General features: G+C 39.4%; 1 protein-coding gene across 1 annotated transcript in view; it reads right to left on the reverse strand.

Moving 5' to 3' along the window:
• The window catches only part of IQGAP2 (IQ motif containing GTPase activating protein 2), a 286,526-nt gene that overhangs the window by 118,141 nt on the left and 149,153 nt on the right, over positions 1-19,232 (reverse strand). Inside the window, exons 4-5 of the mRNA XM_027100794.1 lie at positions 15,878-15,955; positions 12,108-12,184 (exon numbers count right to left, since the gene is read on the reverse strand). Coding sequence (XP_026956595.1) covers positions 12,108-12,184; positions 15,878-15,955 — 155 coding nt within the window. The remainder of the gene's footprint in view (positions 1-12,107; positions 12,185-15,877; positions 15,956-19,232) is intronic.

A 19,232-nucleotide genomic window follows, 5' to 3' on the forward strand; every position in this document is an offset into this window, starting at 1 on the left:
AATCCTTTTGATGTTGTTTCTAGAAATATCTATTCCATAAACTCATAGGATTCTATAATATGAGTGTACTATAATTTACTTAACCAATTGCTGAGCATTTAGATGGTCACTAATTATCCACTATAACAAATAATGTTGCAGTGAACCTACATATATAGATACACCTTTGTGCATATATCTTATTCATCACATAAATCCCTATAAACAAAACTGTCAAATTGAAAGGATATATGCACAAAGCTTTCAATCTATTTTATCAAACTGTGTTCTTGGAAAGAGATTATACTCATCTATTCTCTGTGAGTAAAGGATTAACAAAACCCCTTTCCCTTCTGCAATAGAAGGTGACGTTTAACTTTCTAGCTCTGTTCCCCCAAGAACGCAATAAAGGTATACTGACAACCATGCTACCAGGCACCATGGCTTAGGAGAAAAACAACCTCTGACTGGGAAATTTCATCTTGACTAGAAGGAATCATAAATAGGCTTTATACATTTCAGGTGTTCCTAAGTTCAGTGACTCTTATAACTGGCACACTTCTCGCAGGAAACTTGGAAGCCACGCTATGGAGCTGTTGCAATAGATACTGGCTCCTGGGGACTGAGGTTTACAGCCAGGGAGCCTTCTGCAACTACCAATATGAGTCTCACTCCTTCTCACCCAAGTTATCACCTGGCGTACCAAAGAGAACAGCTTCTAGATGGCTGTGTGGACAACTACATGGGGTGTTGGGAAGCCTCCCACTGAAGAGCAAATACTTGATGCTGTCCTGCTGGCAGGTTGCATTTCCTGGCTGGCTCTATCCTTCTGAGCATCTGCTAACCAATGTGACATAAGGCAGGCAGTCATGAGAGTCTGAATGTTTAATTGAACCTAAGACCCAGGTGATGGGCATGGCCCCATTCTACCACCAATCCATGAAAACGCCATTTTCTGTGTCCCCTTAACAGCACCCGACTCTATCAATGAAAACCTTACCTATCGGTAGCCAAAAAATGTCATTTAAGTCTACATTACATTTTGTTCATTGTGAGGGTAAGCATTTTTCATTCTTGTATTTGGCCATTTCCATTTCTTCCAGGAAATGCATATTAATGAATTTTTGAATTTTCAAGCTTGTTTTCTGGGGGGATTTACCTTTCTCTGGTTTTCCCCTCTTTTCCCTCAAAACCACAACCAAAGGACAATGAACAAATGACATTTTAAACATATGGTAATTTTAATTTTGCTACTAAATTCCAATATGATATCCATATCTTATTCACAAGGGAAAAACATATTAGACCCTGAAAGTCATTCAATGTAAAACAGACATTACGTATTCATCATTCAAAGCTAGAAAGACAGGATACATTCTTTAGTTTATTTTTATTTTTAAAAAAATTTATTTTTTTTTGGCTGCATTGGGTCTTCGTTGCTGCGTGCAGGCTTTCTCTAGTTGTGACAAGCAGGGGCCACTCTTCGTTGCGGTGTGCGGGCTTCTCATTGCGGTGGCTTCTCTTGTTGTGGAGCACGGGCTCTAGGCGTGCAGGCTTCAGTAGTTGTGGCGAATGGGCTCTAGAGTGCAGGCTCAGTAGTTGTGGCGAATGGGCTGAGTTGCTCTGTGGCATGTTGGGTCTTCCCGGACCAGGTCTCGAACCCGTGTCCCCTGCCTTGGCAGGCGGATTCTTAACCACTGCGCCACCAGGGAAGCCCCCATTCCTTAGTTCAAATTCTAGGTCTTTAGAGACTGTCAAGGATATAAAACTATACAGCCGCTTAAGACTTCACTACCAAAGGTTCATGCCAAACAAGCCACTGTAATTAAAACTAGTATGCTGACATTTCCAAGACCATAATATTTTATGAACCAATTCACTATTTATCACATGGGAAAAATATTCCAGGTAAAAGGGAGCTCATGCCATGTGGAACAAATAAAATGTCAAGCTAGTCACACGTTCCTTTCTAGTAACAGGAATGACAAAATTCAACAGAATTAAACAGACAGGTATGGCAAAGCTACAAAAGAATTCTAGGAAAATAAAATCAAGCCATACTTGAAAAAATAAAAATAGATCCATAAATTATCAAAAATGTATCATTTTATTACTTCCATTCTTTCACAGTACCTGTAGTTTGTAGTTTCTTCTTCCCTTTTACAACTAAATTTAAAAAAACAACTGAACTGACAAAAAATAAATAAAAATAATTCAGTGGGAAAAACTTTGAAAATGCAACGGTAAAATTTAACTAGGGGACACCCATAAAATGTCTTCTAACAAATTTTATATATGTGTGTATTTATGATGTATATTGCATTAATATTCTGCTAGTTTTAACATACTTTAAACTTCTATTCTTGCATCAAAGCCTAAGCTAATGAATATTTACTATCCTTAATATATTTCTACTTCTATTTCCCCACCTATGTAATGTTGAGATAATCTAGAATTTTAGATGCATTTAAAAAAAATAAATTTATTTATTTTATTTATTTATTTTTGGCTGCGTTGGGTCTTCATTGCTGCACGTGGGCTTTCTCTAGTTGCAGCGAACAGGGGCTACTCTTCGTTGCGGTGCGCGGGCTTCTCACTGTGGTGGCTTCTCTTGTTGCGGAGCACGGGCTCTAGGCGCGTGGGCTTCAGTAGTTGTGGCACGCAAGCTCAGTAGTTGTGGCTCACAGGCTCTAGAGCACAGGCTCAGTAGTTGTGGTACACGGGCTTAGTTGCTCCGTGGCATGTGGGATCTTCCCGGACCAGGGCTCAAACCCGTGTTCCCTGCATTGGCAGGTGGATTCTCAACCACTGCACCACCAGGTAAGTCCCCTAGATGTATTTTTAAATTTTCATATTATGCACCAAAAGTTTAGATAACTAAATTTGATTAGTTTCTTTTCTAAATTAATCGACATTCAATTTTCCTCTTTCTTAGTTTTACCTTTGGTTTTGCTATGTATAAGCATATTTGCTAAACCGATAAAATGAATGACTCACTAAGTGTACATATTTTACTAGTTTCATTTGTTCCTCGGGTGTTGGTTCTGTTTGTTGAATGTAATTCCTCTTTCATAGTGTTGGTTTCCTTCAAATGTCTGGTATTTCCTGATTTGGGGAAATCTTAAGGTTTGACTTGTTGCTTGTCACTGTTGATTGCAGGTCCCCATGACAGAAGCCAGCCTTAGGGAGACAGTAGGGGAACAACGGGGCTGATGCCCAGAGGGTGCCCGGTGTCTTGTCTTCTTAGATTGGGGTTCCCTGTGTCTTCCTGCAGTCATTAGCTAAGTTGGGTACTCGTGTGCTACCCTGCCATCAGCAACTACACCTGCTGCCTTAGGGAAGGATCAGAGGGCTCAGCGGGTCTAAGCCCAGTTCTGCTAGCTTAGGGGCTCTCCTTTTCCATCTCTGCTTGGAGCAAACCCCACAGCAGCTCTGAGCTCTGCTGCAATGGCTCAGTGGTTTCTGGGCTGTGGTCTTCTGTCTTATTTCTCAGTCAATCCAAACCTATCTGTTTGCTTTCTGTCAAGGGTTATCTAATTTTCTGATCAATGGATAGCATTCTTTCTTACTGCAGATGATTAAAAAAACAAAACAAAACCTACTACTTTAGCCATTTCATGTCAGTTTTGTAAAGAGAAAGACAATCATGCTCAAATATCTTGACAAAACTGTTTCCACCGCATCTCCTTTGTTTGCCCGGTCATTCATTTAATTATTAGTTATGGAATATCTACTGTACAAAAAATATTTTACTCTACTGTGCTGTCCCTAAAATAAAGGTATTTAGTCTTCCACAAAACATAGGTTTGTTGGTAATATGAACTAAATTAATTACGCTAACAAAAGTGTTAATGTTCCCCTATGGTACTAAAGAAATTAGAAGACTATTTCTGATTATACTTTTTACTTCTCCACTGTATGCTGTATAATTGTATGCTGTATAATGTAAATCTCACAATAAGCAAACATCCTGGTTTAACTAAAAGTTACCACAAGGTGGAGCTGAGAAGTTATTTACCTTTTGAATAGAAAAATTGAGTTAGATTTATCTCAAATCAGCTTTTCCTAAGCTAGTCAGGATCAGGTAGAAATCTCATTTGCCTTTACACAGTTTCACCAGAAATGTTTTTTTAAATGTTAATGTGTATTTTTTATTTGGCTTAAGATTTCACCATTTACTTTATCTCTGAGGTTGAAGTTTGAAAAGATGACTTTTCATAGTGTGGGAGTTATATACCGAATCTGTTGTGTGGGAGGTGCTTCCAAGCAAGTTAGTCTAAGGGGCAAATGTTTACTTAGGAAACTGAACTTATTCAGTATTCCCATGATGAAAAGAACCAACAATAGCAGCCCACTCCTTCCCAAGCATTTAAATTCAAATGAGGGAATTCATTACCTGAAGTATATAGGAAATCCAGAATCTTAGTGGTAAAACTAAAAAAGAAGCCTGCCCAATCACAAATTTCTTGGAGCTCTTCAACGCTGCATTTATTAAGCAGCTTTAGTGCCTAATGGGCAACACAAAGAAGCTGACAGCATTCTAAAGGAAGCTGAGGAATTAATGTCACCATTGCTTCCCATGTATAAGAAAGCACTTGGTGTGAAATAGCTAGCTTGTTATCACACTAAAGGTACAGTGCATTTGTGTTGCTGAGAGAGGCCAGTTACAGAGGGGTTGCCCTAAGGCAGCAAAAGCCTCACTGGCCCATGTGCTCCCATTTGTTCTAATAATATCAGTTCAAGTATGGGAAGCAATAAAGAAAGTAAAACACACACACAAAAAACCTATTAGAGTTTTTTTCTACTACTTTCAATATATACATTAAGAGGTGCTACAGTAATAAAATACAAACTTAAAAGGCAGAGGCTGAATTTATTTCAGCTTTTCTGGAGCCCATCATACGTAGTTCATTTTACGCTATAACATGGGAGATGAATGTAAATCAAAGCCTCATGGCTCACCAGAAAGAAGACGGAACTGGAGTCAAGCCCTGTATCCTGGCCGCAGACTGGCGATATCTCGATGTGTGACTCTGCGCACGTCACAACCTAATCCTTCAGTTCTCTCCTCTGTGAAATGAAGGATCTGGACTCAACATCCCAAGGTCCCTCCGGTTCTGAAGTTCTGGGATTCTTCCTTTATAAATATCCTAAATATAACAGCTTAGATACCTGTGCTGAAGTTCAAGTATGATGCCACTGTGCTTTTCATTTTCTAAGTAGTCTGGAAATATTGGACTCTCTTTGGAGGCCAATGACTGGCTGCCTCAGTAACAGTGCAGGTTCTGGGGCCACACAGCCTGGGTGTGAATCCCAACCCTGCCACTAGCTGTGTGACCTTGGCCAGACACTCTGTGCCTCAACTGCTGTGGTTATAAAATGAGACTAATAGCAGTGTGGACAGAAAAGGTATGTCGTGAGGATTAAATGAGATTATACCCGTAAAGTACTTGGAACAGTGTCAGGCACGTAATTAAAAGCTCAGTAAGTGTTAGTCTTTGTTTTGATTATTGCTATTATCCTGGTACTTAAGTCTTCATACAAACCACTTATTAATAACCTATCACAGTGGTTTCCCCACTTTCAACGCTAAGAATCTTTTACTATTTCCCCTTACTGGCTCCATGTTTTAAATGGTTTTACCCACAGGACAAAATTACGTTTCCATCTTACAGTCACATGTGTCCCTATTAATATCATGTCAAAATCCAGCATTCTATACCTAACTTTCAATAAAAAGTAAAGGGAATCTTGAGGCAGTCTTATCATAGAAAAATAAGTTCAGTGAAACCAACTGAAAGGTTAAAAACACAAACTCCAGAGACTTCAAGTTGGAATCAATGGTGCATGCGCTGTGTCAGGTGACAAGACATGGTTTACAGCCTCAAACAGCTTAGAATTTAGTAGGATGGAAAGGTAGAGCCATAATACTAAATTGGGATAGGAAGAGGGAGAGAGAAGATGGTACAAACAGTGAATTTTGAAAGATATGGCAGGTGCAGCTGCCCTCCCTCACCTTAATCCCAAATCCTGCCACCTCTAGATCTCCCTCCTGAGAAAACAGGATTACAGTCTGTCCTTGGGGTTAAGGAACTATCTCGAGGAAGCTATTCATAAAGGCAAATACGTTCTCTGTCCGAGATGCAAGCAATCTGGTATAAGGCATCAATTGGTTTCTTAACAGGAAAAGGGTCCCAAGGGAAGGGAGTATAGGACAAGAAAACATATGCATTAACTTTGTACCTGAGGAACTGGTTCAAAGGCAACCTGGTTAGCAAAGCAGCCACCTGACCTTGTGGGAGACCTGGTAGAGGAAGCCTTCTTCACAAAACAGTCAGGGTACTTGGAACAGCTGGCCAACCAGAAGTGCGGCTGCCATCGCCATTTTCACAAATTCAAGCCTCGAAGGTGTGCTATTTGGGTATCTTCACTGCATTTGAAAACATGACCGCTGGACAGCAGCCACATAATCTGCAGCAGGAACAGTCATCCTTACCCAGAGGGGAGGCAGGCATGCCTTTACCTTGTTGCTGTCAGTGTAGCAGAATCTTAACCGTCAAATAAACTTTATTCAGTAAGAAAGCAGAATCCAGAACCCTCATCCGTTAAGCTAGGAAAATTGTTACAAACACATGACCTTAAAAGGAATCCTTGAAGGGTAGCTGATTCTATACCTTAAGGCAGGAATAATCAGGGCAGGATCGGAACATCCTCTTGTGACCACAAAGCAAGGATATTTCCAAGAAATGTAAGGGATAGAGCTACAAGGACCAAGGAGCTGGCCAGAAAGAGGTCCCAGGACAAAACGGAAGCAATCTGATTCATCAAAAAAGAAGACACTAATCTTGGTTAGATCTGAGAACGGCCTGGAGTTCAAAACGATGTTCAAAGGAGAATGGTGTGAAGTATACGAAAAGGAAGTTGCAATACAGAGATAAAATAAGACACACATAATATTTGTATGGATTTTAATAAGTTGGGAAGTGTCATTAAAATACAGGGGCTTTGTTTTTTCTATGTCTGTCTATAGTGTATAAATATGTGCTTGTTTTTGTACTATTTATACTACAAGAAAGAATAAAGACCAGGAACTCTGAGTAAGCCAAACAGTCGGGAAAACCACGGAAGTGTCCCAAGATAAGAACAGACTGAGGAGCACAGGTGGTGACAAAAATAGCCAGATGAAAAGAGGGTTCAGCACTGATGGTCACACTCAATAGCCAAGCAGAGAGAGGATCCAGAAACAGGGTCCCACATGCTATCGGCCAAATGGTCCCAGAGAGCATCAAGCAGAGTCCATCCCTCATCTCCTGGGGGAGAAACCTCTAGAATGCCCAACTAATTTCAAGAAAATATTCAAAAGGCATGCATCAGTTTTTAATAATGTTAACACACCAGGCCAATACATCATGATGACAGGACAATGGGTTATGTAACACTGGCCAAGTAAGACGTGGAAGAAAATCATTTCTGGGTGACAGGGGGTGGAGACTGGATGGTAAATAAAAACCTACCCGAAAGCCATAGACAGAAAAATGACAAGGTCTGGCTGATTTCACAAATCAAGTTGAGTCTGATGCCTGGTGGCCAAGGCTGGACTCACCTTAGGAGAAGAACCCAAACTGGCACCATGTTCTGACTGACAATTGATTGGTTAGAAACCAGATCTGTAACCTGGGTGGGTCTGAAGAGGTATTCTGTTTCTGGTAACCATGTGAATTCTGGGTAGGTATCAAAATATTATAGCCCTAGGATGAGTCAAAATTAGTGGAGGGACTTCCCTGGTGGTCCAGTGGTTAAGAATCTGCCTTAGAATGCAGGGGATGTGGGTTTGATCCCTGGTTGGGGAACTGAGATCCCACATGCTGCAGGGCAACTTAGTTCATGTGCCGCAACTACCAAGCCCGCATGCCACAACTAGAGAGAAGCCCGTGCACTGCAACGAAAGATCCTGCGTGTCGCAACTAAGACCTGAGCAGCCAAAAATAAATAAATAAAAATAACAATAAAATGAGAGGTTAGCAAGCTTCCTGTTTAAAAAAAAATTAGTGGATAGATAACAAAAATACGAGTGAAACTTGTAGTATGGATTTTTAGGATAGGTTTAAGTGTAGTAAGTTTTTAATAATGTATCTGGGCGTTTTACTTGTGTTTTAAGGTATTTGAGGTGTGCAAAAAAGCAGTCTACTGGGACTTTCCTGGAAGTCCAGTGATTAAGACTTTGCCTTCCAATGCAGGGGGTGTAGGTTCGATCCCTGGTCAGGGAGCTAAGATCCCACATGCCTCGTGGCCAGAAATCAAAAAACATAACACAGAAGCAATATTGTAACAAATTCAATAAAGACTTTAAAAAAATGGTCAACATCAAAAAAAAATTGGGGGGCTTCCCTGGTGGCGCAGTGGTTAAGAGTCCGTCTGCAAATGCAGGGGACACGGGTTCGTGCCCTGGTCCGGGAAGATCCCACATGCCGCGGAGCAGCTGGGCCCGTGAGCCATGGCCGCTGAGCCTGCGCATCCGGAGCCTGTGCTCCACAATGGGAGAGGCCACAACAGTGAGAGGCCCACTTAACGCAAAAAAAAAAAAATTTTTTTTAAAAGAAAGCAATCTACTAAATTTAATAATTTAAAGGAATTCAACTGTATAATGTTTAAACATTTAACAGTTGCTTAATACACTGAGCAATAAATAACAGGCAAAAAGTGTTCTTTTCCATGGCTTCCAGACAGAAAAAAAATTAGTAGTAACTCGTTAGCAAGGCTCTCACTCCATTAGGTGGCTCCTTTTATTGTGCAGGCTTTAAATATTCCAAATAAAGCCACAAAAGGAAAACATGCCATATATATATTTTAAGTCCAAAACACCAAAATAGTTACAAACAGTCATTGTCACTTGGTACTGAAATGTCAGCATCTGGAGCAGAGAAAGGTTTATTGCAGGGCCAAGCAAGGAGAACGGGCAGCTCGTGCTCAAAAGACCCGAACTCTCTGATGGCTTTCAGGCAAGGGTTTTAAAGACAATGTTAGGGGAGAGGGTCCTAAAAAGCAGGATCAGCTCGGATTGGTCAGTGGGGAGGTAACAGGGTGATGTTCTGGGAATCTCAACCTTCTGGTTCCAACCAGTCTGAGGTCTACACGCTTATGCTCAGCATGTAGTCACCATCCTCTACCCGGGTGAGGGTCTTAGTTTCCGCAGAACTCAGAGATGTGCATCAGATTGTTATCCATATCCCTTCAGGAGGAACTAGGAGTCCTGTGTCCTAATCATTTACTCCTTGAGACTGTTCTTTGGAACTGGGGGAAGGCCTAGGAAACAAAAGTCTTTTTTTTCTTTCCACAAGAGACAGGGGACATGGAGGTGATTCTGTACCCAGGAAGGCCCTAGAGGGTCCTGCTCAGCTTTAATCCACCCTTTTCTTTGAGACTCCTCAATCTTGAGGGGGAACAGGTGCAGGATAAGAAAGTGAATAAAGTTTTAGATAGAGAGGTTAATCATAAACTTGCCAGAAGAACACGGTCTTAGGGGGACTCGGTTTCAAATTTTCCAATGTTTTCTACAATGAACATATTTTTTACTTTAAATAAGGAAAAGATGATAAACATTTCTTTGAAAAGAGCACGAGGCCACTCATTACTGAGGTGAGTCTCTACATGAGGCAGAGTTCAGGATTCCCAGCGGGGCCACTGTGCTAACATTAGCTGGAGTCTGGGCTTGAGAACACCCAGCTGAACTGACAGAGAGCGATGAATGGCAGGCCTGGGCACGGGGGTTAGAAATCAAGTGAAAAGGTGAGGCAGGCAGGAAAAGGGAAAAGTAGACACAAGCAGGAAGCAAGGGCAAGAACCCAGGGCATCTTAATGAGGTTGTTAAGCCCAAACCAGGAAGACAGGGAACACTAACACACCACTGTAAAGCAATTACACTCCAATAAAGATGTTAAAAAAAAAAAAGAAGACAGGGAACAGAAGACCAGCCGGCAGGGCCAGGCGTGAATTCTGTAGATCAAGTCAGGTCCACAGGTTGGGGCAGGAGGAAGGCAGAGGATCTTCCTGCCTGGCTCCTGATCTAGAATCAGAACTTCTGACCTGCTTAATTCCCTGGCAGGTAATGCCAACTCTCTACACCAACAACACTGCTGTATCTGCAGCCAGGATGTAACGGCTGAGGATGTCTTTGTTCATTTTCAGCACCACGTCTAATCATGCAGTGAGGTCAAACCCACTGTACTTATGAAACGGCTCTGCTATCCAGCTTCCAAATGTGTCTGGCCCAACAGAGCAGAATATCAGCCTCGTCTGCATTCTAAACCATAGCAGGAAAACGTTTTGATAGAAAACACTTTAGATACACCTGAGACTTCTCCGTTCCCTATCAAGGAGCAGCCATACGGTAAGTTTAGAACAGAGAAAAGTGAAGGAGAGTCTCCCAGAGAATGCCGTTTATTAAGAGAATATTGCTTTTCAAGATCCTACTTTAAAAATTCCTACTTAAGGTCAGATCTGCTGAATAACATTCGGCAGGAATCTGCTCCAGTAACGGAGACTTCCAGGATGAGTAACTAAATACCTGAGAAAAACTGTCTGAGAAAGCAGGAAGTTGCCTTTTCTTTGTTTACCAAGCTGTTCAAGCCATTGTTGAAACTATGGCAGGCATACATTGGTAAGCCTCAGTGCTGTTCTCTGTAACTTCTTTACAACAGTGACATCACCAGAAAGGAACTTAGCGCACCATTTCTTTATAAGCTGCTTACATTAACACCCCAGGTGTCCACTGCAGGAAATCAATTTAAGCTTACAGAAGACACCCATGAGCAGGCTATGGATTTGGAGATTAGCACCCTGATGCATGGATACCATAATGATTAACTAATGGCTGGCTTAGCAGGTCACGAAGTGTTAAGTGATGATTCTAGGCACTGAAAAGCATTTGACCAAGAATGTTGGGCAACACATTTGATAATATTCCTCAAAATGAGCACTTGTGCACAAAAAGTTTTTAGAAAACCTGCTGGAATAATGATATACTAGCCACATATGAGGGGGCAGGCATAGAAGCGGTTTTTTCCCAGTTGTCCTAAATTACTAGAGTAAAAGGAAATCACAGAATAGGCACCTACATTTGGTCTGTATTTCAAGCAACTGTCATCTTCCAAAGAAATCTCGTAAGGACTGATGGGGTGGGAGAATCAAATTATTTGACATAATCGAAATTCTTTAGTAAGCCAGCATTGTAATGAATTATTATAAAAATCTTCTCCTTTGGAGAGGAAGAAAGCCAGGAAGAAGTTAATATAAACCTCTAGCCTGAAGACGGTGCCAGGAAAATGACTTCTAGTGATATAAACACAAGGCAGATGTTCTAAAAGAAATTTAAAATTTAATTAGACGTGAAGCCTTCCAGCCATTACCTGTGTACACACAAGACAACAGCCACAAACTAGATTTTTAGAATCATTTTTGTTACCATCTAAAAATCACATTGCTCCCAGGCCAATAAGGTAAGAAACAATCTGTGACTGGTAGAATTTCAATATTTAAAAACATTAAGATATCAAACAATTGCTTTAAAAAAATGAATGTATCGCGATTTGACTAATTTAAAGCAACTTCTAAGTTTCTTCTTTACCCTTACGGTACAAGTTCCAGTGAATGAAAGTTCAAAAGACTTTTTCATAGTGATTTTTATTAATCTATGCTAAGAATTGAGCCAAGCTAATGATTTTAAGAGTATGAAAACCAAATGTATGACTATTAAAGCTGTTCATTTGATGCATTTTGGCTATATTTGTAAAGTAGATCATAACTGAAGAATATGGTAGCACATTATTATCAGATTCCTAGAAATGTCAATTAAAATTTTCTCCTTATTATACTCACAGGTCTTTCATTCATTTTCTGGTTTTCTGTTTTGAAATGGATTAAAAAAACAGAAAAATATTTTTCAAGTTCAAGTATTGTTTTTATGTGACAATTACCTTAATTTTATACCAGCAAATTTAGAACTCAATTTAAAAAGAAGTTCAGATTATTAAAAAAAACTTGAAATAAAAAAAAAGAGCTCTCTTTCAAAACTGAAATTGTGGTTTTATTTAAATTTACTTCCTAGACTTCAAATGTATTTTTTTTCCCACCTCAGTGCGTGAATGCAATATATCATTCTTGGTATGTTTTTCCGGTCATAGACATCTGTTGTTTCTGGGTAAAATATCTGGAAAACAAAAGGGAAAAATGTGTTTATTATTTTCACAATTATTTTAACTCTCCCAAATGACCCTACTCTGATTGTCCTTGCTGTTCTATATTTATTTAAATGAAGAGGAAACTCCAGTTGTGCCTCATCTTGTTCTTCATGTGGACCAATCACTGCATCTGGTCCCCTGCCTGACAGCGCCTCCTAGTGGCTCAGGAGAGTGGGGGATTCACAGTCAGCCACTCCAAGAAGGCTTTGTCCACAGGGCTGGGTAGCAGTTTCATTGCACAAGGCATGAGCCCATGTAGGCTTTGCTTTCTGTATCAGAGTCACTCTTGTGACTGCCCAGAGAAGGGTGTCCTCTTGAAAGCATTTTATTACGTTGTTAAGAACTTGGCTACACAGTTCTGTAAATATGCGTGTACACACATACAATGCACACATATGCATGTATTACTTTAAGCAGGAAAAAAAAAGTATCCGTTTTTGCTGAATAAAATCTGGAAAGTAGATAAAGTATGAAAGAAAAATACCTATAACCCCACCTCCAGATTGTCACTATTAGCATTTTGGTATATTTTCTTCCGGTCTTTTTTCTCTATGTCTCTGATTTTTTATATTTATGTATGTGAGTGTTTAAAAACCAGACTGCATGTATTACAAACCTATTTAACACTTAATAGAACATGACTGTTTTACATTCCTTTCATTACTCTGTAAGAACATTATTTCTAAATAGATGCATATGATTCTTTGATATTTTTGGACCATAATTATAACCAGTTCTCCAGGGTTGAACAATTTTTTACCCCCAATTTTGTCCCTATTATAAGTCACTACAATAAATATCCCTGCATTTTCTGAGCACCTGACTGCGTCTTTTGGATAACCATCTATGTATGGAGTTAGTAGACTGAAAAGTCTGAACACTAAAACTTTTAATACACCTTTATACTCTTCTTGAGCTGGAAACTAAAAGCCTAATAAGAAACAGATTTCAGAATGGGGCACCAAAAATGAGTAATTAGGATTGAAGCTTCTGAGATTAAGATAAGCTTGTTGGCATTACTTGCTTTCAGTAAATATTTTATAAAATTTGACATAAAAACTAAAATTAAATCATGTACCATATGGTAGTACTTGATACTCAAGCACAATTTTCTACTGGACATTGAAAAAAGCTAAGAAAAGAGAAAAGCAAAGCTTCTTGAGCTACAAATGTAGTCACTGAGTGCTTATAGAAATATCTGTAGCTTATGAAATTTCAAAGGTCTTTCCAACTTTCCTTTAATACTTTTGCTGTTAAAGTATCAATGAGAAGAGGATTCCCAATTCAGAAGAATATGACTAGGTTTAAAATTCTACTATGTAAGCAGAGGACCACTATAACTCTCCCTCTCTTCTTTAAACAAGAACCTTTTACATTGATATTTCTCCTGGAAAATCATCATGAGTATGTCTTCTTCTTCAATTTATAGAAGAAGATGGGATCAATTTATAGTTTACTGAAACGTTTTCTTCAACATTGTAACTCCAATGTGTAACATGACACTGAGCACAGGGTAGGCAGTTCATATTGATAAATGAAGGCATTAATTAATATATCAAAGTCAATTCAGTACACTGTTGGCCTCTCATTTCCTGAAATGTAATGTATCACTGACTTCGTAATAAACATCGGGGTTAAAATAGAATCTGTTACATGGATCACTTGTTTGGCTTAAAATCAAAATAAATGTGGTCCAACATACACACAATTTGAGAAGGTTTAAATCATAATGAAATTATCCTAATTTAACATATGCTGCCTCATACAGAAAAACTGCATTTCAATGTCTGTCGTTATTAATCTGTTTACCACTCAACACCCTGTTAGTACTTACTAAATTGCAGTTTAGAAATAAATATGAACTCTCTATTATAACTATTGCCCAGAAAGGAACACTATTCAATGTTTTTAACATTTTAGAAGGGAAAGTAGTTTGATTAAAAAAAGGCAAAATAAAATAGATCAACATTGACTATTGCAAGAAAAAAGGAGCTGAGTTAAAACAGGTATTAGCACAAATGTATTAAAAAAAGGCATTCATAATTTACATGAAGGAGTCCTTTGTTTTCGTTGTGGGTGTGTTTTTAATTGCAAACCTGGATTACTAATAAGAACAACAACATAGGTCTAAATAAGTCAGTAGCCAATACCCTTGCTGGACCACTCTTAAATCATTTCTTTAAAATAGCTGTACATATTAAGCAATTCAAAAAAGGGAACTACTGGTACATATAGAAACCTGATGGATCTCAAGTGAATTATGCTTAGTGAAAAAAGTCAATCTCAAAAGGTTATCTACTGTATGGTTCCATTTCTATAACATTCTCAAAATGACAAAACTATAGAGATAGAGAATAGATTAGTGGCTGCCAGGAGACAGGGCTGGGGAAGGGATGCTATATATAATGTCCAACCTCTCTGCAGTATCCGCATCTTGATTGTGGTGGTGGTCACACAAATCTATTCATGCATAGAACTACACACACACACACACACACACACACACACACACACACACAAATGAATGCATATAAAAATGGTGAACACTGAATAAAGTCTGGAGTCTAGTTAACATTAATACACCAATGTCAATTTAATTCTGTACTACAGTTATGAGATGTCACCATTAGGGGAAGCTGAATGAAGTTTACACAAAGATGTACTATTTTTGCAACTTCCTGTGATTCTAAAATTATTTCAAAATAAGAAGTTTAAGAAATAGCTCTACAATTTCTATCACATGTAATTATTTCTTCATTTCCTCCACTTGTCTATATATCTCACAGGTGTAAGGGTGCCTGCTCTTTGAATTTAACAAGTTCTGAATATTTGCTGAATGAGTTTTATTTGGAAGATCTATTTCAAGAGTAAGAGCTCTAACCCCCTAGCCAGTAAAATTTAAAGTGATACTATGATTTATAATAATACTTTATCGAAATAAATTTATAACAATGATTTATAGTGATACAATATATACGGATACAACGAGACTTGGAATCTCAAGTATAAAAAGCAACACAAAAAAGGGAGGTGGCTCTTCTAAATCAACTATCTACCAGCCAAAGCCTGCTCCGACCTTGTTTAATTTCTTTTTTCTTTTTTTTTTCTTTCTTTTTTTTTTTTTTTGCGGTACGCGGGCCTCTCACTGTTGTGGCCTCTCCCGTTGTGGAGCACAGGCTCTGGACGCGCAGGCTCAGCAGCCATGGCTCACGGGCCCAGCTGCTCCGCGGCATGTGGGATCTTCCCGGACCAGGGCACGAACCCATGTCCCCTGCATCGGCAGGCGGACTCTCAACCACTGTGCCACCAGGGAAGTGCTAATTTATTATTTTTTAAATTTATTTATTTTTATATTAAGTGGGTTTTTTTTCTTTTTTTTTCTTTTTTAACAACTTTATTAGAGTATAATTGCTTTGCAATGGTGTGTCAGTTTCTGCTTTATACCTTGTTTAATTTATACACATTTTCACCTGGCTGCTCTCAGTCTGAGTTCTTGCCATATGTTACTTTTTATAGGCCTTTCCATATTTCTGTTAGTTCTCACATTTCTCATTTCTGAGGCAATAAGGACATTTGCTGCATTAACGTACCCCAGTCTGCTAAATTTCTTTCCACAGTGAGGTGTTTGCATTACTCCTTTTGTCTTCCCAGTTCAGGCTTACCTTGGGTAGACCAATAGACTCCATCGCTCTTAACCACTGGACGGTGTTATCCGTGTGTCGAAAATGAAGGCCCGACTTCTAACGTGCGGATGCGTGATGGTTGGGGGAGGGGGAGTGGAAAGAAGGGAACACACAAAGAGTGAGTCAAAAAAGTAATAACTTTTTTCATTAGCAGGATGCTTTCAATTGTCTTTCTCCTAGAATCGTGTTATGAACGCTCATATGAAACAACCAGAGATCCAATAAAGGAGATGACACTATCTCAGCAACACTCCAACCATTTGGGATGGACCGTCCCAGTTCCCAGAATTCACATGTTTGAGGTAATTCTGAACTAGAATCTCAAAGACCATTTTCTGTCTAGCACGCCTTAGGATGTTTTATGAGACACACGTGCACATACATGAGCATGTGCACACGTGCACACACACACACACGCACACACACACACACCCCATGTCAAGACTGTGGCAACCATAGCTGAGAGGACTGTAACTTCAAGAAAAAAAAGGATTTTTAGAAGACTAAATGCCTCTTTTTTGGTGGTTTCTGGCTCTGCCAAATCATTTTTTCTGATCACGAATGTAGTACAATTTCCGTAAAAAACCTGAAAAATGGAGAAAAATACAAAGATGAAAACAAAAAGCACCCCACGATTCAGAGCTAATTTTAGTATTTATTCCTTCTATAATCTAATTGTAATCTTGGCCTTGTACAAGAAGTAAACTTTCACTGGAAATATTTTACAAGACCTTTTTCTACTCATATAATAAAAATAGGCTATGTTTTCCATTCCTAACAGTCCTAATCAGCCAGCCATTATTTTCTCCATAAATAAATTATTCTTGTTGCTATTTCATGAAGTTTTATCAGGCAATGAACCATTGTGAGCTTTAAAATGATCTTATATATTTCATTAGTTAAATGTGTACCGTAATGTTATGCATTTTATTTTCATTTCAAATAAAATAAGAAGTAACTACAGCAAGTTTCATCATAACTAACACCCAGTGGTAGATCATCACATTCAGAAAGTCTAGCTCTTCTCTTTTGTGAAGGGAAAAAGGGTCATCTTACGTGACCTTTTACAATCTAATAGTTGGAAAGCATTTTTGTTGCTGTAAGGAATTATGAAGTGTAAGCTAATTAACATTTGACAAATATTTACGTGCTTTTGATAGTGGCTACTATTTTTTTTTTTTTTTTTTGCGGTACGCGGGCCTCTCACTGCTGTGGCCTCTCCCGTTGCGGAGCACAGGCTGCGGATGCGCAGGCTCAGCGGCCATGGCTCACGGGCCCAGCCGCTCCGCGGCATGTGGGACCCTCCCGGACCGGGGCACGAACCCGTGTCCCCTGCATCGGCAGGCGGACTCTCAACCACTGCGCCACCAGGGAAGCCCAGTGGCCACTATTTATTAAGATTGGACTGTGTGTGTCAAGCACTTTACGTAAATTATCTCTGATTTTCAAAACACCCTGCAAGGTAGTTATCATTCTCATTTTTTAGAGATGAGGAAATCTAGGCCAAAAAGATGAAGTGACTTGCCTAAAGTCAAACAGCTGTTAAGGGGCTGAGCTGGGATTCAAGACTAGGTCTCTGTGGATCTTAAAACCTTTCCTGTGCTAACACTCCCCAGGGAAGAGGGCAGGACATAATGACCAGGGGGTTATTCTTCACAGGGGAGAGATTAGCTAATTACTATGAAATAACTAGAGGGAGGGGGAAGTGTACGGAAAGAGAGGAAGGATGGAAAAGAATAAAGAGAGAGAGAGCACGCAGACAGTTAACAGCCAGGTGGTAGTGTCTGAGGGTTACTCTGCATCAACTTTTGCAGAATACAAACACTTCTCAGACACGGCCACTCTGCGACCGTGGAGGGACAAAGCGGACATACTCCTCAATCACGTCAGGGCAGAGGACCTCAACACCACAAAGTAACTAAACATCACCCTCTTCCAACTAAGACGGGCGACTTAGTTCTTGTCTGATGTCAATCTGGTTCCTATTCAATATTCTCACCTCCTAGATAAAAATTACCAAGATACCAAACTGATCGCGCTTCCTGACAACACTGCAACGATCCTTGCGCTTCCCTAAATCCTTATTAGAATCACTCAGTACAAGCTCAAATCTCCACTAAGCTATTTTCTCTTCCTTATAGCTCCGTGGGTATGCATTTTTTCTTGGCACATCATATTTAAATAAATATAATTTTATGTTGGTTTCTGAGAGTCTTTGGCTGGTAGCCTTCAACAATCCAAATTATATAACAAAAACATCCCATCCATTTAGTGGTTTCATTAGCTAGGTAACCTCAGGAAAGTTACAAATCTCTTTGAACCTTGGTTCCTCGGCTACAAAAGGGAATGGTATGCTTCTTTGGGTTGAGGATTTCATGAGATTTATACATATAACACTTAGTTGCAAAGTACACCTAAAATGCAATAAATGTTAGTTATTGTAATTATAAGACTGGGCTTGAAACTTTTATTCACCTGTAAGGCCAGAAAAAGGTTTAGCGCTTCATGTGAGAGGCACTGAAGGAAAGGGTGGTTATCAGAGTCATATTTCTACGGTAAATGAGTGATAGATTTTAAATCCTTCGTCCGCTTTAAACACCTGAGGAATGCTGACCTCAGAACCCTATGGTCCATGCCTGCCTATTTAAGGAGTAAGCTTCAGTGAGCGAACTGCATTAACATCTTCAATCTACCACGTTTACTTCAATTAGAACAAAAACAGTCTTCCAAACAGGCTCAAAATAACCTTAGTCTACTATAACCATTTATAACTTGTCTACTTTTTCACCAGTCCTACACTAATATTAATGTACTAGGCTAGGTGGTATGTCTATAGTCATAACTTGGCCAAGGGCTGTTACTGCACATCTACCTAATTTCTTTCATGTATTAGACTAGAGAGTATATGCTGATTTTCTACTGCTGAGCTACTACAGCACCAGCAAAAAAGATTATTGCAGTTTAAATTGAATAGATGAGGTATTATGTAAGACTTCTTTGGATGGTAACTTCTTACGTATCAGGATCAAAGCATTTTAGAACTATGAGGTAGTTTAAAACCAGTAATTATTCTAATTTGCTCATTTTATAGATGAGGCAACTGATGCCCTAAGTATTTAAGACACTCAAGTTGACCTAACTTGTTGAGCTCTGGATCAAGACTAGCTTGCAGAATTCCCTGACTTCAAGTCCAAATATTCTGGTTAATTTACTGCTCACAGAGCCTCAGGACAAACACCTGTAACACTTACAGTGTAACACTTACAGTGTGCTTACCTCTGTCAGGCAGGCACTGGGCCTTGCATAGATCACATTTGTTCTTCACAATTTCTCA

This window comes from Aethalodelphis obliquidens, unplaced genomic scaffold (genome assembly GCF_003676395.1).
Source record: "Aethalodelphis obliquidens isolate GAN/ISIS:26980383/991018 unplaced genomic scaffold, ASM367639v1 scaffold4, whole genome shotgun sequence".
NCBI lineage: Eukaryota > Metazoa > Chordata > Mammalia > Artiodactyla > Delphinidae > Aethalodelphis > Aethalodelphis obliquidens.